Source organism: Passer montanus, unplaced genomic scaffold, assembly GCF_014805655.1.
Source record: "Passer montanus isolate IOZ18808 unplaced genomic scaffold, ASM1480565v1 scaffold23, whole genome shotgun sequence".
Taxonomy (NCBI): domain Eukaryota; kingdom Metazoa; phylum Chordata; class Aves; order Passeriformes; family Passeridae; genus Passer; species Passer montanus.
This window is the reverse complement of record NW_024366926.1, coordinates 250859-275722: the sequence shown is the minus strand read 5'-3', so window position 1 is coordinate 275722 and position 24864 is coordinate 250859. Positions and strand designations below refer to the sequence as shown.

Here is a 24864-nt window from a genome sequence, read left to right as displayed (position 1 = left end):
CATTCTATTTTTTACCCTGTGTTTGCCATATGTGTGAACATTTGGCTGAATCACCAGCTGAGGGGGCTCACTTGGGCAGGGTGAAGGAAGAACAAGGGGGTTTTGCCTATCATCAAAAGACAAGTAGCAGTTTCAATCTTTTAGCCACAATTGGAGAATACAGCAGAGCACAGCTCACTTTTGAGGCTTTTCACATAGCTATGGGTGGTGTTTCTCATTTGACTTGAGCTCCTCTTTATGAAGTGAAGTAGTGCTGAGAGCTATGCTAGCATAAAATCCCTTGAGAACTTTCCAGTAGTTCATATTTCTATAGTTCCATTTAACTTATGTATCTGTGAACACAACCAATTGTATTCTTCTCTCCCCTGTTCTTCATCCCTCCTGTTTTCCCAATTTTATTCCTGGTAGGACAAGAAAAGCAATTTAGCGATGGAAAAGTTGTGCTGGATGCAATCAGATTCCGTATTGTAAATACAACTGTGAGTAGTTTGTGGCAGCAAAAATGCTTCTGCCTGGTCTTGTAAAAGAAATAAATTAAGAAGATTCCAATTTTCTTCTCCTTAAATTATGCCAGACTTCATTAGTTGGACTAAGCATATGGAGCTTGTTTGAAAACTGCTATTGCTCTTATCCTTGGCTATTAAGTGAGCAGGACCAGGGAGCGAGCACGACTTGTTCTGCTATTTAATATAAAGTACATTTATGGTATTGCTGAATCACAGTGTCAACTAAACATCAGCGTGAAATTCCAAACTGATGGACTGGGGGGGGCAAACACAGCGAGGAGCAAAGCTCAACAAAATGTTTATTTCAGACTTAGAGCCAGGTATGCACAATTAGCCCTCAAAGTCACCTTAGCATCGCTGAAGTCAAAGCAGGATTTTGATGAAATAGTAAACCAGAAAAACAAATGAAATATTTGACTGACTCCAGCAGGAGAGGGGATTTGGGGGATAAGGGGAATAGGAAGAAGGGCTAAGTAGTCCTTCATTTATTTCACTAAGCTTGAAAATTGATCTGCACTACCAGATTATTTTGCCTGGCTGGAGTCCAATTCACTTCAAGTTTGAGAGATCAGGCCTTAATTAGCAAGCATTTCAGTGAAAGCAGAGTGCTAATGGGAAGTGTGAAGGTTGCACCTAAAAAGCAAGGAAGACAGAGATCACTGCAGCTGGGAGACAGGGATCATCACCTGTGTGCTTGCTGTTGACATGAGCCTTCATATCTGCCTCTTCCATAGTGACAAAATCGCACGCCGTGCAGCAAATGGAGAACATCCACTGCTCCTTATCCACGTGGAGGGACATATGACTGACAAACTGGACATTCATCTCTGTCTCAAACCCACACACGTGGCAGCTGCAGGCAGAAAAGAATTCAAGAGTAAAAGAAACATTAAAAACCAAATCACAAACAGAAGCCTATTGCCTTTCCCCAAATTTGTAAGAGGAAAGCCACAGCACAGTTTTCTGCTCTTCCTCGCTGCTCAGTGTTCACTGCAAAACTCTTTTGTCTGCTGAACTGCCTTTGAACTGATGGCCATGCCAATGTGATTAAGGGCAAGCACAATGCAACAATCCTGTACATGCTATAATGATGCTAAATAATCATAAAGTTAATTAAAAACTACAGATTCCAGATGCTGTGCATCACCTAACCGATTCCTTTGGGCAATAAGAGGCACTGCAGCTTTGCCAAGATGTTTAGTACAGCTGATACACTGACAAACAGAGAGCTTGCTGCACACTCCAGGAATGATTTTCAAGCCCTGGAATGGTTCCCATGCCAAACTGGGATCTTGTGCAAAACTGCCTGGCAGTTTCAGTGTAAGCAAGTAAAAATGGGTTCAAACATTTCTTATGCTTGACTGGAAAACAGCAGTCTTCAGCTATGCGAATAATTAGCAGGGATACAGATTTTGCAGCCAGCACATAAACACAGTGATACTGAGAGGCAGTGGAAAGGATCCTTTAATTTAACTTTCTTTGCAGAGTCCTCCTCTTGCTTTGATTAGGCTATTAACATTTAAAACAAGCCAGAAAGATTGGAAAAGGCATATACTCCAGGGCACTATTTTGCTTTCCCAAGGGGAAGCACTAGATAATCTAATCCAGCAGGTCTCATTTATTTCTTACTTCTATGATTTTGTAATTAAATCTGCTCTTGGCACTTTGACTAAAAGTAAGAGTGATTTGGTAATCTGCTTGGCCACTAGAGTGCACATCACAGTTTGCAGAGTGCACAACAGTGCATACAACAAGAAGAATGTCTAAATATCCATTTTATCTGGGCAATTCCTTTCAATTTTTCAGGCAAATTCTCCTGAAGGTTTTCTTTCTTTCACCATATTGGTCACAGAATGTATTTACCTCTAGCAACCTCTAGCAGAATGTATTTACCTCTAGAGGAAATGTGTAGATTGATATAACAATTCTTGATAACACTTTTAAGCTATTTGATTTCAAGGATTAGGCTGAAGACAAGGGAACAATCAGAGGTGACTGGAAGCACCAGGCTTTAGATTCGCTGTGAATCCTTGTACATGACGGGATGTTTCCAAACACAAAAATTAAAGGAACACTGCTTAAAAAGTTAGAGGGGCTTGTAAGAGCCCAGATACCTCACAAAGGCACTTAAAAAAAACCAACCCCACAGCAAACCCCCAAGTCCTTCCCCATGGCCAGCCAAGTCAAACAGCACAGAGCAGCCAGCCGGGGCTCGCTGCTCATCCTAAGCCAGATACGGGCAAGAGAAATGCTGCACTCAGGCTCCAAGCCAGCAGCACCAGAAGGGTGGCCCTGTCCCATGTCCTCAGCAGGCACACGAGGCAGTGCCTGGTGCACAGCCCCTGTCTGGGTGCTCACCTGTAGTAGTAAGGGTGCTTCTTTCCATCGCTGCCCTCGGCCGTGACGGCGCTGACGATGTCCTCGGTGTCGGTGCTCACCAGCTTCACCGAGTGCACAGTCAGGTGCTGGTTCAGGTTAGCACGGCACTTAGCAGCATAGGGGCACAAGTGGCATTTGTATTTTCTCTCTTCTGAAAAAGGGAGCAGAAAGATGTGAGCATATAGCTCAGTCTGAAGCCAGCTGCTTTGCAAGCTGCCAGTAACCAAGCGTGCATTCCTTTGGGTTTCTCCCAGCAGCTTTCAGGATGAGGTACTTTGGAAGCTCGACATTTTAGAAATTTATAGGAGTCCACAGCAATTACTCAGAAAAAAAATCCAACTAATTTGAAGGTAGTTTAGGGCAAGCTTTTTAAATTTGCTCTACCATTTGTAGCTGGATAATATAAAACTTTATAAACTGGAAAACTGGGGCAATTGCTGTTCTGGGAGCTGCAGCAAAGCCAGTGGAGAAACAGGTCAATAGTCTACAACTACTTCCTTTACCCAGCATCTTTTATTTGATTTTTGGACTTATTGTTGAGATTGCCCATGCAATTGCCTGCAGAGAGCTGACAGTTGATGATTTTGTATTAAAATCTAATGGTAGGAGGAAGGGGAACATTGTATATCATCAGTCCAGTTCCAAAAATGAACTAATGAAAAAGGTCATTCAAAGAACAGTCAAAAAAAAGAAACACATTTATAATGAGTTTCTGATGATTCACAATTTTAAATATTCCTCTTTTTTATTTTAAATTAATAATTTCTAGATCCTGGCAGCACAGTTTTTGTGCATGCACCAGGCTGCATTTTGCAAAGGGTTGATTAAAATAACCAAACATTATGTCTGCTTTTACAACCTTTTCCTTTGAGGGTCTGCTCCTCTAAAATTGAAATATAATGCTACAAGTGTGAGGGAAAAGGCATTTCATAAAGCAGCTTAGGACTAAGGAAACCCCACTAGACCATGGAGAATCTGAGCCTTTTCAGGACGGCTGTGTTGGCATACACTGGCATTATACGAACAGGATTTCTCAGCACTACATGGGAAATTTTTGCTTCAAGTGTTACTTTATGCAGTGCACCTCAGCAGGCTGACAGAGTGCATCTTCCACATAAAACCTCTGTTTGTCTCAGCTGATTTGAAGCAGATTCACTTCAAGAAAGTTGATATGGGGTAGAACAGCCCCTGCTCCTCTCAGAACTGTATGATGAATGAGTTATTCAATCCTTTCAGTTTCACAGATCTAAAACACAAAGGCCAAATCTTCTGTTGGTTCAGTGACACTTGAAAAGTTCATCAGGTGAATGATATTTCTGTCAAAAAACCCTAAATCTGTCCAAAAACAAAGGCTGTGCCTTCTCTTCAGAACTCCATTACCAAGCCTGGTTATCAGTTGGTGTCTGCAGTCTGATCTGCTGGAACCTGGACAAACTTGAATCGACAGGTTTTGTAAGGAGAAATTTCACGCAGGCTGCAAATAAATGAAATGTTCACTCCCTCAGCCCACTCTGAAGTTGTGTCCTGCTCCTGTGCTCGGCTCTGCCCTGGTGAGCTGAGGGTGGCTCACACACTCCTCTCCTTGCCATCTTTCTCCTCCCCAAAACAAACCCCACGGAATTCCCGAGTGCTGTGACAGCCACAGGTGAGTCCTGCCTTACCTGTGTGCAACGAGAGGTGCCGGGACAGAGTCTGCTGGCGACCAAACACTTTTCCACACACGTCACAGGGAAACAGCTGGTCGTTAAATTTCCAAGATGGCAATCCATTTCCCACCTCCAGCCCCAGCTTTTCTGTTTCTATGCCAAAAAACACAAAGCCATCTTCAGAACTCTGAAGACTTGCAGATTTCATTCAGTAGAGCCCTGTGGGCGTCATATAAAATGCAGCACTTTGGCGGCATGCTGTGTGATCTGGCACATGAGTTCATTTAGAAAGGAAACTCCCATTGCTGGAAAGGAAATGAATCTTTCATACAGCATCTTTCATGCACACTCTAAAGCAGAACGCTGAGCCAATGTGTTCTGGACATAGGCACAGCCAAGGAGTTGAATCAGGTTATGTACAGAGAGAAAGTCAAGAGTGAGCAGGGCAAGCATTAACCTCTAATTATGGTTTTGTGGAACAACCACTCCTTTGGCTTTTTCAGTCAGCCACCTTTGCCTGGTGCATGAAGAAGCCTGGTCTGAGATGGTCTATCTAGTACTGGATTATTATTCAAGGCTGAAAAAAGATTTTCAGATATTTTATTTTCTACTGAGGCAGGAATTCTTGCTACATAGAATGACAGAATCATTTAGGCTGGAAAAGACCTCTAAGATCAAGTCCACCCATTAACCTAACACTGCCAGGTTCATCACCAAAGCCATGTTCTAAAGTGCCACATCTACACACACATGAGCAGTCTGACTCTGAAGACGAGAAGATTGCTCAGACAAACATTAAAACAAAAGGACACAGCACCCCAGTATAGGGTCAGCATCCAGGGTAAGCTCTACCCAGCACTGCTGTCCTCTGGCATCAAAATCCCCAGCAGCTTAGAGGGCCATTGAAAAACTGTGACCCAGAGTGAGCTATTATCTTTTAATAAGTGGTTTTAATTGTTTCAGGAACAGACAGAGTCTGCAATACAGAAAAAAAGAAACCCCACGGAGCATAGAGCACAGATATGAAAGCAGTTTGTAAGGAAGTCAAGAGAAAGGGACTGGGAATGAAGAAGAGGGAAAAAGGTTACACAATGCTTTAAGAAGTTGAAAGCATGGCCAGTTTTTGTTTGGACAGAACGGAGCAAAAAGCAGGTAGAGGCTGGGGAAAGCAGTGTACTACTTAAAACAATAAAAGAAAGAGCATCAGCAAGTCTTGAGTGAAAAAATACCCTGTGCAAGGGTCCCGTTCCCTGAGAAGAAGGGACTGCTGTTGTAAGAGGAGCACAGAACTACAAGGGTACTTCTTAAACACAGCAGCCAGCAGTAACGGGCTTGGTGTAATTCTTCTAGTTCCACTGGAAGGAAGGATGCCCCTGGCAGAGCACCTTTCCCTAAACCAACACCACTCTGGGATCACTGCCCAGAACAAGCTCCACCAGCACGTGGGAGCACGCCCTGATGGAGGAAAACCCTTGGCTGGAATTTCCAGGCAAATGGGGGGAGAGAAGCTGGGGACAGGAGTTCAAAAACATTGTAGTGAGCATAAGTCAACATGGTGGAGTTTGGCACAAACAGCAAAATCTTCATCCCATGAAGCAGTGAGGAATAAACACCCCTCCCCCTGCACTGGCAGCCCTCACTGACAGCCAGCTACCACTGCAGATGTGACTGCCATGGCTGAGAGAGTTTCTCCTTCAGAGAGAGCTTTTCACACAACTCCACTGTGGTTTAGGCAAAGAGCTGTCAAATACTGTATTTAATTTAAGCAATAATAAAAACAATGCCTCATTTGGGGCAGAGAGTCCTCATAGCAATCTCAACAAATTTAGGGCTGGCCATACTTGCCAGCCCCTTTTCCACTGCTGTTTTGTTCTCCTGTGACCCTGTAATATGTACAATATTTACACCAGAGGAATTCTGAGCCACCTCTGAGTGCTACCATCCAACAACGCATTTTTCTTAAAAAAATTTCTAGTTAGAAAACAAGTTCTGCCTATTCAAAATACTCATTTTGTGAAATTAAAAAGGAAGACACCCCCCATCCCCTAAGGGCTGTAAGTGACCCATAACCCCTAAGAACTTCAATAAAGAAGGATTCTTTTTCTTGCTACCTTTGAGTTCCAAACAATGGAAAAATTTGACTCTGTGGTAGCACTACAGATGTTTCAGCAGAGCTTTTTGAGTGCATAATCAAAACAGTGCTTCAAAAGAGGAAAATAGTAATAATTATAAGAGAAGGTCACAAGGGTGTAGGTTGCTTCAATATGGTCACAACAAAAAATGAATTAATTGGGACATGTACCAAACAAGCAGGCTCAATTAAGTAAATAAGTCTCTTAACAATTCACTTCAGTATTAGTCATCAGCCCACTTTTATCTCTTAAGAAAAAGAAATAGAATATCTTCTTCCCTATGAGGAATTGTCCTGGGAAGCTCATGGGAAGCTGGAAAAATAGCAGCTTTCTGATTCTGTCAAACTGGTGACAGCCAGTCCCTTGCAAAGCAGCTGCATATTTTTCATTGATGAAAAGAGGACACTGAGGTGTTTTGAAAGTACTTCTGTTTACTTGAAAGATGTATCTGTGGAGTCATAACTACAGTGATTCTTCCTTCTGACTGAATCTTCTCTCTGCACCAAAGTGCTTTTTCTATTCAGCAGCTTCTCAGATTGCTCATGGCAAACCAGAGCTGGTCTCTTGCAAGAGGAGCCTCAGCACTTTGTGAAAGATTTCCCAACTCCAAGAAAAACCACCTATTTCCATCCACCCTACCCTCTGGGCAAGCTTTGACTGCATCCTGGAGACTGGAGCTCTGCGTCCGTGCAGTGGTCTGGAAATCTTCCCAGAACATGGCACCTGACCTCGCCAGTGACCTGAAGAGTCACATGAGTCAACTCCTATATTCATTCCTTGGGCTCTGGCTCTAATGAATGCCAGGGAATGGCATTTTCTGGGAAGTGGGCACAGGCCCAGGGACTCCAGGACCACAACACTGGGCTGTGCAGGGTTCTCTGTGCATGCCTAAGCCCTGCTCCCAGGCAGTCAGTATTGAGCACCTTACCCAGTGGCCAGGAAGAAGATGGACTGAGACCAACTAATGTTAAATAATATATCACTGTTGTGAAAGATGTCTCACACAAATCCATCTTTTACCATGACATCCCCTATAATAAAATTAAAACAAAAAGAGAGAAAAAAAAAGGACTTGATACAAGATTTCTGCTTTAAATGTCCACAGCAAATTCCAAAACTCCTATGTTAGAAAATCATACAAGACCAAGTTATATTGAAATTATTAAGCAATAGATTGCATTTCTGTGAGCTTTGGAGTTTAACACAAAATATGCTCAGTAAAATGAAAGCTTTCCAAGTTCTCCAGTACAATATTAAGAAACAGAAGGATTAAGATACAAAGCTAGGGATAAAATTATTTTAAAATAACTTTGCATAGAACACTTAAGAGTTAAGAATCTTATGTAAAGGTAAGACTTAATAAATATAGTGAAATACCTCTTTATGGACACCTTCCTGCCCTCCTGCATCACCTGGTATCACTCCCCTTCTAGCCACAGGGCAGCTTCATAATGAGCAGCTGTGTAGAGCTGATCATCCAAGAAGGTTAGGAACTGCCACCATTTGTATTTTCCCTGAGATGAGAACATCAACTGCAGAAACATTGTTCTGTGCCTCCTCTTCCCCTTCCAAACAGATTTAATTTCTGGCAAACAAAGCACTGCATTTACCCCTTTCCTGAGGTGCCAGGCATACTTCTGAACACATATGTATTTTCAGTTTTCACATTCAGTAAATAATCTTTTCCTCTTCCTCTCCACCCGGTGATATCAATACAGAGAGTGTGTTAATCACCCTTCTGAAAAGTCTTTACCCTGACTTTTGTCAGGATATACGTGGAGAGAGGACACTATATCTGGTGGGAGCTGTAACTGAAGAAGAGGACAAGGCCTGACCTGAGTACAAAAGTGACAGTCTGGAGCCACCCAATCAGCCCTGTGACTGCTGGTGGTGTCAGGCTCAAGAACTCCCCAGGGACTGGCTTTGGACTCTCATGTTTTGATTATTTATTTTCTTTTACTTTGACGTATTTGTCAATTACTGCTTCACAGTGTTTTATGCTACATTATGTTTTAATATGCTGTCCAATGCCATGCCCAACTTTATCTCTTTATACAAACAATGGAAAGAATGAAGCCACTATTTACGTGAAGAAGATAAACAAAGTGTGCTGAGGTATCATTCAAAGAAGATAAATTCATGTTTATAACCTTCGCTGGTTTACTGTCTGCTCTACATCCTGTAGCTCAGTTAAAACAACAGCTTCTCTGTTTTATCTTCTCACCTCCATAGACGTTGGAAGCACCCAAATCCACAAGGGCAGATCCTTATGGTCAGATGGAATCCCACGGATATGAATGAAATAGATTGTTCTCTGCAATAAGTATTCCATGTAGAGATGGGATTGAGAGGTGCTGATAAACCTTAACATGAAAGGTCAAAATTCCTTTTCTCTCCATTCTTGTGGAAGTGTATGTCAGGGTTATATTTTGGGTTATTCAGACAGTTTGACACCACACAAATGGTCAAGGAGAAACCAGGCAAGTGATTTTGAAAATTAAATGAACAGAAATCTGTGAGAAGAGGGAGTGGTGGTGAAGAGTGTTGTCAACAAATGCTGCTTGCAGGCCACCAAACCAGAAAATTAATAAACTGACTAAGAAACAGTGGAGAAGGCAACCAGGGTTGTGTGAGCTCATGGCAAGAGGATGATGTGTAGATGTCCAACAGCAAGGCATCTCACTTGGCTCAGAAAGACTTTGGGACACTAAACAATCATCAGGTAACTTTTGGCTGCTCCCAGCCTGAGGTGAATTGCTGCTTTTTCCTTTGAGATCTGTGAAGCACACCACATCTACCAAAGATGTAAATGCACTGCATGCAGCTCTACAGGAATGTCAGAAAAGCTTGCTCCATTTGTAAGGTTATTTCTGTTTGGTTATGTCTAAAAGACAAAAACTTCAAGAAATTATTTCTTCAGAAACAAGGTAATAAGGTCAGATAATCATGCAAACATTGCTTTAAAAACATTTATTTGCTCAAAGAAAATTTCTTTCCTTCTTCTGCCTGCATTTATCTATCTTATTATACAGTCTTCCTATTTCTGCAGTGTTCCCATCATCAAAGATGCATTTTATTGCTTTGGAGTCTTCCCCTTACATTTCATCCATCACCTCTGGCAAGCACACTGTATTTAAAAATTGAGAACTCCTTTTATGAAATATGTAATTATGGCTCTGTTGCAAGCTTGTTTGCCAAAAGCCTGTGAAAGGTTCCCAAGCTCAAAAATATATTGACTATACAAAATTGCAGTGCTCCAAATATTATATATCTTACTCCCTTTCCAACTTGCTTCCACAAAGGTTTTATTTGTAGGGCCAGAATCCTTATTTCTAGTAAGTCAGTTAAAATAAACAGTGGAATCCTTCCAGGTGCTGTAGTTCCTGAGTAAGATATCTCTCAACTTATCTAAGGTATCAGAGATCCTGACTGGCCCTGCACTCTTCATTTGTCACCCCCTGCATTGTTGCATCCTGTCTGCTCTTGGTTCAGGGTGTATCTTTTACTGGGAGCAGACTCATCCACTATTAACTGAGATAAGCAGTTGCTTTCTAGGCATAACATTTTCCTATATTCCCCACAAAAATACAAAGACAGAAAGCTCTAGTTACACGTGTGAGGGAGTCATGTTCTTTTTGTTTCATAAGCCCCAAAAATCTGCACATAATCAATCTGAATGACAGAACAAATGCACAGAGGAAGCAGAAAAGTCTACTTTTCCAATACAAAAACTTATCAATTAATGCTCTTATTTTTTTCCCCTCAAAGGCTTTGCAAACGTGTAATGTTACTGTGGAGCTTGATAAAAAGCACTAATGTTATGATAATTTAAAATCCTTGATATTGAAGAAAGTAGAATGCAAGTGATTTTCTCTATCAGCAGCACAGTACTTAAGCTGCTCTTTCTGAAAACAGCAACCATCAAAGTTGGAAATACTTCAGTGAAGTGCTTGCACAGCCCACCAAAAGGAACATTAATATTGTGCACAGAAGTAGTGCAAGTGCAAAACAGACAGCAGCACTTGAAAAGGTTGCTGAGAAAGAAACAATAAAAATGCCAGGGTTTGGGAAAAGAATAAAAACAGGTAAAAGATGAACTTTAAAGTTGGCTGCATAGAGAAACATGGAAAAAAAGTGAAGCCCCGTTCACTGCTAAGACTGAGCGCATTGCTCAAAAATGGACAATCAGAAGCAGAGGAGAAAGTCAGGGCAAAGAAAAGACTGTGAGAACAGCTGACTTGAAAACACAAAGTTGCTCCCACATTCTGCCTTTGCATCAAATCTCAGACCCATTTGCACTTATTTTTTACAATAGGAGACTTCTGAGCAAACCATGAGACACCTTGTGATAACCTCTATCTGCATCACAAAGCTGTGAGATTTAATTTTATTCTCTGCATTAAACTCAAAACTTAAGAAACAACCAAGAAGAGAGAAAAAAATCCAATAAATTCTGTGCAAGGTAGCTGAAGTTACAGATTTTTAAGGAACCCTAAAGCTACAATAATATTACTGTCATTACTTGAAAACTACTTCTACAAAGTGTCCATCATGGCATCAATTTGAGGATAAAGCTGGGTAACAACCTCTCTTTCCCCCAGCTTGTATTACCACTGCCTTGCTACAGCACAAAGCACAAACAGGACTGTCTTGTGGTACCTGCATCCCTTATATGACAAGAAAGAATAGAACAATGTAAAATTCATGACAGATGCAAAGTCAGGCCCTCCCCAAGCTTTGAATTTGCTGGCTGAGAAGGAGCAGTCCTGGAAGAATCCTTGCATGGCTCCAAGAGTTCCTCCATTGTTCTATCACAGGGAACAGCAGCTGGGTTTTGTGGCTGCAGATGAAGTAATGCAATATGGCCCAGAGGAAAAATGGCTTTTTTTTTTCCACTGAGGGTGCTGAGACATTTCAAGAAAGGCAAAGAAAGCACCAACAAATCTGCTCCCCAAAAAGTGTTTTTCAAAGCTTTACCTGATCATTTTTGGCCAAGAACAACTGAGCCTTCAAGCAGCAAAAGGCTCTATCATCATTACTACCTTTTTTTTCTTGTTTAGAAATAACAGCTGAAGTTAAATCCTGCATATATTGTCAGACAAAAAACATGGTATTGTGTTTTCTTATCTTTGCATAATATATTTAATTTCCTCCTGAAAATATATTCATGACAAAAGTTAGATGGACCATAATAAACTTGCCTAAGTTTCCTCCAACTCACTCCCAAGCAGGTGGCCCTCACATCTATCTCAAGCATTTACACTGCTTGCAACACTTCTTTTGGATGCTCCAACACTGAGTTCCTATGGACTTATGAAAGTATAATCTGCTCCTGTTGCTATTTTTAAACCAAAATGAATTCATTTCCATAATGCCAACAGGTTTCCACCTTTTTAATTTTCCCCCTACAATTCTGCTTAAGACACATTTCCAAGAAACACTTTTAAAAATCACTCAAACATTTGTGCACATTAGGACCATTATGGGGCATACAAATTTTCCTTTTTTTGTTTTTGTCAATGTGACAATTTTTGCTTGCAAGTCCACAGGAAATATGGATGTTTCTTTTCTACAGAGAAGATAATAGATACACCTAGGGCACTTTGCAGAGGCTGACACTAGTAGTTCCCTATCCAGCATTCAGATACAAATAAGACAAATTGGCCTTTAGATTATATTTTTCTTTTCAGCTTTCTGCCTCTTTTGGGGTGAAGCAAAGTCTTCTGTACTTGGAAGAAGCTGATAAGCAGAAACCTCAATGGGGGCTAAAAATAAAATAAAGCACCAAATGCAGGTTGAGTTCCTGAGCTGAGTGAATTAACACAAAATAATCAACACTGGATGAACAAGTAACTACAAACATTTGGCCAGAGCCACCTTTCCCAAGGTGCTTGTGATTGCTGCTGTGAAAGAAAACGTTTTTGCTGCTTTTATTGCAGATTCTCCAAGTGATAAACACTGAATCTGCCATTTCCTTGAGGCCTTTAACTCACTCTTTTTAAGATACTAACACCTCTCCTTGCTCTCTCTCCTATCACCAGCCCATGCATCTACCTGCAAACCATCCCCTCCTCTTGCCCTGCATAGTTCTCCCATCTACCTTCTGCTCTTGCAGGGCACCACTGAGCACCACAACTGCCCCAAACTCAACTAAAACACACAGTAAAAATTAGGGTAAATTTGTACTCAAATTGAAATCATGCTGTAGAAGAAAAAAAACCCAAACTTGTCTTCAGCTTTGCTTAGATTGCTTTTAAACAATACTCTTAATGTATGTCTATCCATCTGTCCAAACAGCTGATGAACTGTGCATTTAATTTACTCTTAGGCAGACAAATGTTATAGAAGACAAACTTATACAAGGTAAGATAGGTGAGGACTGAAGAGTCTCAAGGTAACTCTAAAAAGAAATGTCAGGAATATTGTGTTCCAATTCCTTTTGCAGAGCTAGAAAAGTAATTTTAAAATCTGTCTTTCTATTTCAAGTTGAGCTCGTATTTGGAAAAGTTTCATCTTCGGGAAACAATTTGACTCCGTGCTGATGCTTACATTTACAAAAGATTCTGATATTGGGAAAGACAAAAGAGGATATGAAACCAGAGACAGGTTTGAATGAGATGCATGCCGAGTATCAGTAAGCCAAATGCCTCGTCTATCAATCTTTTTCAGGTGGTTGTTCAATCACCACTGTAGCTTTGGTACTGAATTTATATCCCAGAATCAGAGTAGGTAGGGACTCCCTGAGGCCAGCTTGTCTCTCCCACACCCAGAGGCACATCAGTCACTCACCAAACTTACCCATCAGTCCAAACAGATGCTTTTCTTACTATTTTTTTTTTAAATCATCTTGTTACAGGGGCTCCAGAGGCTCCTCTGACAGTTGTGCCAGTGCAAAAACACCCCCCTGCTAGAAAGTTTCACTTGGTGTTTAGTTGCAATCTCCTCTGCTGTCATTTAAGCTTATTCTGCTCATATGAACACAGGCAAGGTTTATTATTTTCCTCTCAAAGCTGTCATTTTACATATCTGAAAGTCATTATCACATCTCCCCTCTTTTCTTCTCCAGACTAAATAAATTGGTCAAATTCTTCAACCTTCATGCACAGCTCATGTGTTCTAAACCTCTGACCACTGCTGTCTCCTCCATATTCTTGGATTACAGAGCGCAAAATTGAACTCTGGGCTCCAGCTGCAGAGCAGAATTACCACACGTGCCTCACAGACAACATTCCCAACACCTCAGCCAGATGTTTGTCCTTTCTGCAATGCCACCTCTTAAAACAATGTCTGACCAACACTAATCCAGATCCCTGTCCTGAGCTGCACTGCCTGGCACTCGTCCCTCCCCTTTCCTCGTGGCACTCACCATTCCCCCAGGCACAGAACTCTCATCTCACTGCACTGGCTGCTATTTTCCATAGTTTCTTCAGTTCCTCAAGGTAAGCCTGAACTCTAGTTCTGTCCTCTCAAGTGCTTATAGCACCTCCATGCAAGGTGTGCCACAGACATTTAATAAACATCCTTTAAACATCCCTTCTCTTCTATCATCCTCATCCTCCATCATTAGTGAAATGAATGAATGCCAGAGCAAGCACAGCCTCTTGCAGACCCCACGTGGTCCCTGGGCTGTGACAGCTACACCTCACTCTTAATTACAGCTGTACCTACCCTGAGTTTCCCTGCTCACCCTGGACATACTGTCCCAAATTCACCTCCCAGAATAATACATGGTAGGCAAAGTCCCACATTTCTCACTGAATACTTCCAATGATTGTTGCTGCTCAAAAAACCCTTCACAGATTTGATCTCCACTTGTGTTATCTGGTTAAAAATATTTATGGCAATAATGATTTTACTTTTTCAAAAATCACTTGCTATTGAGTAACTATTACTCAGCAAACTTATTAGGGTAAGTTAAATAATAAGAGTTGCCAAAATAAGAGGTGTCAATGAGTATTTTTGCCTGTATGAGAACACTGCACAGTATTGGAAAATAAAATTTACCCTGTATAAAGGCAGCCCATAGTAAAACAAGAAACACAAGTTTTCAGATAGATGTAAAGTGCCTTTCAAGATAGCCATTAGTCATCAACTCTTCTGCTTGTTTTAATTAACACCTTTCATCTTGAAGGTCCTGTAAACAATTGGCAAAATGATCAGGGCAGTCACTTCACAGGGAAAAGAAGTGGAATCTATGTGGCCACATCAATTTGTGCAAAGTCCTGCTGTATAGCCCAGATTGAGAGACTGGCCAATTCACCAGGAGTTTCATGGGATGCTCAGAAGGATGTGATCACATTCCTTGCCCAGTAAATACTGATGGTTAAGAAAAACTAAGACATGTACAATGATGCGCGTGCTGCACATTTCACTTGTCCTGCTTTAGCCAGAAAACACACCATACACATGCTTGAGCATGTTTTCTTTTAAATTTGCTGGTTTGAAATTGTTTGTTCTGCATAATAAATGATATCTTCAGCTCTGAAAGAGACTCTGCTACTAATGAAAACTGTGTGGCTGCTCAGGAGACAGCCTCCATTGCTGCACCACAGATCTGTGCCACACGTGCAGGAGATGCAAACCTGCTTGGGAGCAGATCCAGAAAACTGCAATCCGTTGAAGCCTCCTTGGCCATGATCCCATGGAAGGAACCAGAAACGTGGAAGCCTCTGCTCGATGGCTGTGGTGCAAAGTGGTTGTCAAGGCAGCTGAGAGCACAGGGAGAAGCTGCACGCAGGCAGACGGGCACGGGGATCTGAAGACAGGATGCGATCGATGGAAAACGTGCCAGAGCCGCTATCAGGCACGTTAGCACTGAATGATGGTGAACAAATCCTGCAAAATCTGTCTTGCTTTGGAGAACTATGCCAAGTACAGCCCACTTCTATAGCAGCCCAACTATCTCACCTTCCTAGAATGACTTTCCACAAGTTGCCAGCTATCTGTCTCCTGCTATCAGACTGCAGAGAGCCACCCCAGTGCCCGACAGTCCCTGGCCTTCCAGAGAGCTCACACCAGGCACTTGTACCCACAATGAACACTTTTTGTGGGAAGAATTAGGGGGAGATAAGGAACTCAAATCAGTTACTAAAATCAATCTGCCACTCTGTCACAAAAAAACCCTTTCCTACCATCTATGAAGCTGTCACACAGGTTGGATTTGTTAGAGGGACATCTCTCCTGTATCCTTTTTCATGCACCTGCATGGATTTTTACACAGCCATACACATGCACAGCCATGTGTACACACACAAAGAAGAGTATTTGGTTGAATCTTACACCCAGACAAGAACCAGAAGAAAAACAGAATTAAAAGGGTGCTTTTGAGGACTGAGAGAGGCAGACTTTGCACGGCATAGGGAGTATCTACAATTGTGCCCTGCAGGCAGTGATGACTGTGTGGAATCTGCTTCCAGCACCACTTTCCCCAAGCACATTTCACAGAAATCCTAAGACAGAAATGAACAGCCGGACCAAGTGCCTGATGGAACATGCCTTGGTAGTGAATTAAGTGCCACTCTCACTTTTCTACCCTGACAGGAAGCCAACAGGGGTCAGGGACTCCCATCATCAGGAAACTGAAGGAGGTATCCAATGTCTTGGATGGGCAGAGCGCATAACTCAGATCAAAACTGAAAGCAGATAAAATGATCATAAGCACTAATAATGGGCTAAAGCAAGGTGGGGAAAAAGCACTGTGGAAGTCAATTCACATGCACGTGCACTCCCCCCCTGCAATTACACTGGCCATAAAAATTGCTGTTCCGTCACAGGGACAGAAACGGCTGCCAGGGGCTTGAAATATTCTTTTAGGCTTTCAAAAAAGTCTGGAGCCCAGCAACCATGATTAAGAGAATGCAGTAGCTGTCATACAAGGACAGCCTGAGAGAACTAGGATGGCTCAGTGTGGAAAAAAGGTGACTTGGTGGGATCTTTCCAACCTGGATAAATACCTGATAGGTGAAATAAGATGAAGTCAGGCTCTTCTTAGTGATGCCAGTGGAGAGGAGGTAAAGGCACAAATTAAAACACAGGAAAATCCATTTAAACAAAAGAAAACAATTTTTCTTATGGTGAGCAAGGTCAAACATTGGCACAGCTGACTCAGAGATTGTCCAGAGTCTCCATTCCTGGAGATATTCAGAACCTGACTGGACATGGCCTTGAGAGCAAGATGACTCTGCTCTGAGAACGGGACTGGAACTGGACTTCAAACCTCAGCCATTCTGTGATTCTCTCAAAAATAATAATTCATGGGTTCTGCTGTCCTGAATAAATTCAAAATTGATTGCTTGTAATCATGCTCTTAAGCCCTGGCTTTCATTTACAAATTCTAACATTTGAACATTTTAAGAAAACCTTCCTACAGTAAACAGGATTACCCACAATGTGGAGTTAGAGGCTTTTTGGCAGATGTAAGCAAACAAGAGTAAGAAGGTGTGAATCATTCTAATTAACTCCATGGGTACATAGCAGGGAAGCTACACAAGGGCAATTTAAATGCCAGCATTTCACTGCTGGTCACTTCAGAGAAAATTCACAGGGTTTGTGTCTTTCATAGTCTCCTAAGGCCTAAGGGTATTTTCCAGGGTGACAGAAGCAGCAGCGATCCCACGCACAGAAATCAAACCCTCAAGGTTTCTTCATTTCTCAGTGTGCTTACAGTAGTCTCATGGTGATGACCCAAAATTCAGAGCTGGTTGCTGTAGAAGGCTGCAGAAGTTTAGTTTCCTGCAGAGCACAGGAAATCAGAACAGAGCACAAATACTGCCAGAAAATAGTGGGCATGAGCACCTCTGCTGGTTGGACCAAAAGAGCTCTTGCTATCTACTTTGTAGATGCTTGGAGTCACAGAAAATTACAACATCAAGAGCTATATTGGCCTTAAAGCATCTTTAAAAAGGAATTAGGCAGGAAGATACATGCAAACTCATACTAAAGAATGTGGTATCTGCACAGCACCACCACAGTGATTATTTATCATGTTCAAGCTAAAATTCTAAACCCTCAGGAGGTATTTTCCAGCTACAGTAACAGAAGAAAATAAACAAGATGAAGTGTGCTGATGGGCACATCAGTCTCACCCAAATGCTGACATTTCACATGGCTGAAGGATACAGCCTCCCTTCACCCTGCTCACATCCCACCATTCCCACAAACTACTGGTGAAAAAAAGGAGATTAGTTCACAACTTCCCCTGCTGTGGCCACACAGGTGTCAGTACTGCTGCGAGCAGAATGTGCCAAGATGAGGCCCTGGGAGCAGGCAGGTTTTCACCTTTTAGTGTTATTGAAGTTACAGTGGAATTCCTGCTCTAGAGAAAAGGCCAGTGTGAGTATGAAGAGTAACAGGAGAAACCTGCACATCTGCAGAATAGTCCTGCAGTTCCAAACATACTGGAGTCTTTGTTCCACATATTACCTTAGATCCGTAAACATAAAAATGGGCTGATGCCACTAATTACATTGTCAATAAAAGAACAACTGACACTGCAGAAGTGCAAATGTTTCCAAATTTCTACTGAACTAAACACCATGCTACTGATTCTGGGCAATCCTGAAGAGGAAGCACGGCCTGCCATCTGCAGCTCAGTGCAGAGTGTGGACACACGTGGCAGAGGAAGCTCTGATGCACTTCAAAAAGGGATGGAGCTTTACTGGCTTTATCTCACTGAAAGAAACCAACAACCAGTAAATTAAGCTGTGGCAAAATTTAGAAGAGAGGACTATTCCTCCACTACAACTCCCTTAGACCTATATGCTCCAGTTCCAAAAGTTTATTTTAGCCGTATGAAATTCATTTACCACCATCAAAATTCCAGTGCAAGTAGTACTAAATTCCAACAAAAAAATGGATTAAAAAAATTAATCCACTACAGATGGGATTATTTCAATATTTGGCACTATCAGTGGAGATGAAGGAGAATACCAGGTCCTTGATAAACAGGAGAGAAAATAATGAAATATTATTACACTATATACAGATAGATACACATGGAGAAAAAATCCCAAAAAGCCATGGTTGAGTTTTTCACCAATATTAATGAACCACCCAGAAAAGGAATAATGAATATCACTCATCTGGCTTCCATGAAGGCAGGTTTGATTTACAAAATGAGTCAATGAGATGGTGGAAAACTATTAAAGTACATTAAAAACTGACTTAGGGTCAGGAAAAGCAGCATAAGATCAAGTTTTTAATTTATCCAGTGATCTGAACTGAACTATATAGTCTGACATAAAACTATTCTGTCAAAAGAAGAATCTTATAAAACAGAAGATGAAAATGTCCTTTTTAAAAGTGACTGATATAAAAATTTTAATTTCTTCACCCTACCTTTTGCTAGATTAAAAGAGTCTACATTCTTATAGGGAGCAGCTGAAATTATTGAATTGGTTTGGATATGACTTTGTAATAGATATTACTTTGATACATGCTAACTTTTGAGCAAAGTGTTTGGTTGATGTAGATATCAAAACTATTTTATTTCCATTTTTGAGTAAAAATGAAGTTATTTGGACAATAAAACCAATACAGAAAAGTGCAATATAATAATATGGTTATTAACATAGAAAATACCTTAAAAAAGTGAGAGAATCAATTCCCCAAATCTAACCAGTAAATTTGAACTATATACCCTAGAAAACTCTGTCTTCCCTTCTCAGAGTATTAGGAATTCAGCACAGATTATCAGGGAGATACCATGACTTCTGTGGGTCTGCTGAGTCCCTTTCTGACAGCTGTTGGAGATTTCATTGTTAGTTCCTTGGATACCCGAATTAAAATCAACTCTCCTGCCTGTGATACTGCTGCTGATTAAGAATCCTCCACCCTTTTTTCAGGCCAAATCCATCACAATATCATTATTTATTTAGGTTTTTTCCCCTCCACTAAATGCCCTGATCAGTGAATTGCATTCACACATCTTTTAATATTCTTTCCTAATTATTTTATACTCCTTGGGGGATCTTATCTACTCAATGCCCTACAAAGAGTGCTCTGCCACTTAAAAGACCCGAATTTGCAATTTTCTTATAAACTGGTTATAAAGTGAAGTGGTTTGTGCTGAGGGGGCCACTAAGCTTTAGTCTCAAGGACTGAACTTTGGACCCATTGTACTTAAAAATCCTTTTTAATAGCTTCAATACATACACTTACACAAAACCCCCAAACAAACCAGAACTGCATTAATGAAAGCAATATCAATATGCAGAAATGTCACAGTACTAAAGAAATCATCTTGAGAGCTAGAATAACAAGTGAAACAATTCAAATTACAAGGTCATATGCCTAAGAGTGTAGGAACAAGAATTTCTGTTGCACGCTGAAATCATCAGCTGAAATTATAAAGGAAAACATGTTACTGTTTGACCAGCAGGAGAGACACCAGCATGTTCTAGTTACAAAGCTGTGATTAATCAGGAGAGGCATTTCCAATATGCACTCAGAAGATTGCAGGCTGCTGAAAAAGTCAGGGATAAAACCTCCTATGAAAGAGCACATATAGCTCTGACTACTCATATTTGCAGAAATTAATGCCCCTAAGCAGAGGCAGAAAAAGGCTAGGAAATGGAAACCCTGTCGTTTCAAAAACCCTAAAGACTGGCTGGCTCACTTTCCCAAAATGAAGGCAGGATTAGAGGAATGTAAGGAATGGCACATCAGATGGTGAACATCTCAAGGAAGAAGAATTATCAAAGTTGAAGGACAGCACTGGTGAGATAACAAAAGTAGAACTTGCTGTGAATAAATTCAGGCTGCAAAGAGAGTGGTTCCAGTTCTCCAAAGGGGTGAGCTTCTGAAACAGCATCCTCATAAAAATAATAAGGGTGATGGGGTTTAAGATGAAGCTTGGTAATGAATAAGATTGCATAATGTTACCTAGTACAGAAAATAATTGAATTTGACATATGAAATATCTTACTATCCCATGTTCCTGTCACTTTTCCCAATTCCTCTGCAGCTAGGGTGCCAAAAAGTCTGCAGACAGAAAGTTGGCAGGAGTCTGGGGACACAGCTGCCCATTTTGGTGCTCACTTGAGAAGCAGCAACATGTACATGGCGTCCCACCAGGGCCACTGGACTGGGGCTTTCCTATCATTTTCTTATGCTGCTCCTTTCTGCTTCTTACTGTCCTGTTTTAGGGATGGAATAACACAAAACAAATCTCAAGCAAAAGGATTTTTATGTGGGAGACCACATACACACTTCCCCAGCATTTTCTGTAACACTTTCTGTAGGCCTTGCACAATGGTTTGTTTCTGTTCCTTAATGTTGCTCTCTGAAGGGATAAAATGTTTTCAGAGCTACCCATTGCAGTACATAGGCTATTTCTTCTTGCAAGGCTGAAACTAATAGGAGATTTACCTGTGGGTATTCTGCTGCTCTTTTACATGAATATAATATTTGTAATTGATTACAAATTTAAATCACATTCTTGGTGCTACTGTGAAGTTGCACTTCAGGCCCAAGAATTTGTTGTGAAGCTGAGAAAAAACAACATATTTGGAATGATAAGCGTTGTTCCAAAAATAAAAATGTAGCAGAAACTGGCATTTTAAAATTTTCATTGTACTTGCTACTATTATATATCAGACTCTTACAACCACAGAGCAATATGTATTATATTACACAGACCTAACAAGGTTCCACAAAACAGATTAAGGAGCAGCACAAACATGAAAACCCAGTTCCTCAGAAGCCTTTCAAACACTCCAGGATGATCTAACCAACAAGACACTTTACATCATTTAAGCAGAAGATCAAACATGTCACCAAAACCCACCCGTACTTCCAGTGGCCTCGCTGAAAGTGAACTCTTAGAGAGAATTAAAATTCCCATGCATTTATCTGGGTATGATGTAAGAGTCTTGCTGCTAGAGGCCGTGTCCTCTGAGGTACCGAGCCCTGCCTGAGGAGTCTGTGAATTCTCATCTTTCATCTGGGCATATGAATATTCCATGTTATGCCAAGGTCAAAAGCCAGGATTGAAAGTGCTAACCTGGTTTACATTTTAATACTTAAAAGCACCACACCTGATCTGGTTCTCCTCAGCAGAGGTACAGAATCCATTGTTGTGTGTCTGTGCACAGCCTGGAGACCCTTGTCCTTATCCTACAATTTTTTTTTTTTCTTCTTGCTATGCATATTTACCCTTAGAGAGCATCTAGCTCTTACCCTCATCTGCCACTTTGCAAGCTGTCAAATGACTATTCAAGCATTAAAAAAAATGAAGGGTCTGTTAAGTTGTAAATTAAATGACAGTCTATAGCTGAAAATTAGCAGTAACGTGCCCAAAAGTTTATTGATTGCTAAGAAAAGGTGAATAACCCCCCCTACAGCTGACTGTGTAATTACTGACCTTTAGAACCCCAGAGCTATTAATTTAAGAACAGATAACAGTGAACTAGCAAACGAGTTGTTTTTCAGCAGGATAGTGAAGGCACATATCAGGTTTTTGCATGTGTTCAGTGCGACCTTGAATAGTATTATTACATGCCTGTATTTTCCATTTTAATGCAGAATATAACCCAAGATATATCTGGACAAAAAATGCCTGTCAACTAGTTCAGAAAATCAGTGGGATTTCCACAGACACTGTGGCTTTTCAGTACATTTGCAGAACTCCACATCCTTCCAGAAAGGTTCTAAATTACTGCTAAAGGCAGGAAAATTGTATTGCCAAGCTCAGCCCCCCTGGTACATGTCCTGCAAAGGTTTCATCTGTACTCCAGAGATGGAGATGGAAATGGCCAGGAACAGGAGAATAGCAGACAGTAATTCAGCATCAGTACAGTGGCAGACACACACACACAAAAAAAAAACAAACCCTCAACTCTCTTGATATTGCTAAATTTAATCTGCTATAGACTACTGCACAATTCATAGAAACAGCAGCCTAAAGACTATTAACACAAATGCGCCAGCAATATTTAACTTTTCTCTTTCTTCTAAATAATCAGCACTTATTATAATGGAGAAATAGCTACCTTTTGGCAAAGCAAACTATATTTTAAGAGCACTGGTCAGGTGGTGGAGTTTACAGTAAGAAAAATGTAAAAAATATCTGTTAACTGAAAGCAATGAAAGAAAAAGGTATCTGACCTGGTGCAGAAGTCCTTCCATGAAGAGTAGTTTCGTTGGGCAGGAGATCTTTTGAGTTGGAAGTGAATGGTGATTGTCTAAATGTGTCTTCAGAAAAGAAAGGGCTATAGGAAAAAAAAAGATGCCTTTTTTAAAGAAAACAGCAGTTAACAGAAGAAGTAAATATGAATTTTGACCTCAACATCTTAATATTTTAAGAAATCCCATCTTGTTAAAGAAACAGTTTCACTTACAAAATTCATGCTGAAAAATAGGCAGACCATGAGGCAGCGTGCTTTGGTAAAATTGCACTTCAGAGTGAAAAGTGAAGACCTCACAAAAGGCTTTTTGCTACATTTCAACATCTCACATTTGCAATATCACAATACAACATGGATCATTAAAACTAACACTTCAGAAGTTTGCATTCCATTGTTATATCTGGAGAGGGCAATCAGGAAAGGTAAAAAATTTCCTATTTAATAATCTGAAGCATACAGCAGTCATCTTTAAAACAAAACATTTCAACTATTAGGTTAAGATGCTGAATAATTCTACTCTGACATGGCCTTCCATGAATGAAACTGCCCCCATGAATTTGATTTTTAAAGCAGGAAACAATTCATAAATTGAACAGGTGTATCCCAAAGAGCACAAAGCACAAAAATTACCAGCTACATTATTCCAAAAAGAATATTTTACTTTAGTTTTAATCAACAGACAAAGTTAAAAAAGTTAATTTCAATAGTGAAATGGCATCTCTATCAAAGTATTTGATTTCTGCTCAATTAAAGATCATAACAGAAATAAGAAATCCTTGTCTGCAGTTCAGATAAGACATCTGCAAAGGTACATAAAGACATTCAAAATTGAAAACTACGGCCTTCTTGGAAAAATGCTTTCTAAGGGAATGCATGCAAACTATCACGCTTCTTCTAAGCAAAGTGAGAATCACTTTAAATCTGATCTCTCCCAGACTGAGAATCCTTAACAGGCTGGTGTACAGTGGGTGTTTTAAAGGTGCAGAACAGAAGGCCAGACCATTTCTGCAGCTTTTTCTTACTCAGGAATAAAATCCAAGAATCTTTTCAGGATAAAGGACCTACTATGAGACCTTACAAGGTGTTGCACAGCAGGTATTCCAGACTCAAAGTACGTGCCAGCTGCACCAAGCTGACCTCACCAGTCCAGATACCCAAAAGGCATCACTTGCCTGTGCTTTCCCTCATGCATTTTTTCTGCAGAGTGAACAAGGTGTCTCCACCAAGTCACTTGTATTCTTAGCCAGATCTCTTCTGCCTCAGGGAAACTTGTTGGTAATTAGCTGACTTGATTGTGAAACACTTTTGGCAAGCATGTTGTTTTACTTTCCTATTACGTTTTTTTGGACACTATTCATTTTGTGCTGTTCCATATTTGACAGTTAATGGGATATTTTGGTGTTTCTACAAAAGTCTGAACACATCCATAAGCAGTCAGCATTAGGCTGTGCTGCAGGAGAAGGCGTGAAGTTGCCCCAAACCTGAACAGTCTGGTGAATGCCAACAGCTGAACAATGCAGGATACTCCAGAAAACAAGTGACCAGGATAAACCAAAACAGCTCCAACACACATGTGTGAAACTTAACTTGTTCCAAGACTCACACTCCCACTCAGGGGTGACCTAATACAAAACAGACTGACACTGTATAAAAATATGCCATGATTTATTGCAACATTCCTCTCACTGGTTTAATAATGATTTGAAAGAAAAACAGCAATAAAAATTTTTTATTACTATTGTAACTCTTCAAAATCTTGTCATCCGCTCGGGTTCCCATGCTGGCTTTCCTGCTTGTGCCTTAGATGCAGTCACTGGGACACTGCTCACTGCTGGTTCTAAGCAAAACAGATGGTGCAGGGTTTATCTATTTCAGGTTAGGGCATAGATCATGAGCAGGTGCTGTTGAAGGCCACATCATGTCATATCCCAAGGATTTCCCTCTCCTCCACTGGCCTCTGGTGAATTCTAGAACCATCCTTGGATACCTCTTTTCTGCCTTCCTCTAGAATGGCAGCAGAGTCTCTTCAGAGGAGGCCCTATTATTATTTCTATTTCAGCAGATTTGTCCTCCGATT

The 24864-nt window shown here is 40.8% G+C and overlaps 1 protein-coding gene across 6 annotated transcripts in view; it reads right to left on the bottom strand.

Moving 5' to 3' along the window:
* The window catches only part of ZNF827 (zinc finger protein 827), a 114512-nt gene that overhangs the window by 9127 nt on the left and 80521 nt on the right, over positions 1-24864 (bottom strand). For all 6 annotated transcript variants that reach the window (XM_039710376.1, XM_039710377.1, XM_039710379.1 and 3 more), the window contains 4 exons: positions 22768-22871; positions 4547-4684; positions 2865-3036; positions 1193-1359 (listed from right to left, as the gene is read on the bottom strand). In XM_039710376.1, coding sequence (XP_039566310.1) covers positions 1193-1359; positions 2865-3036; positions 4547-4684; positions 22768-22871 — 581 coding nt within the window. The remainder of the gene's footprint in view (positions 1-1192; positions 1360-2864; positions 3037-4546; positions 4685-22767; positions 22872-24864) is intronic.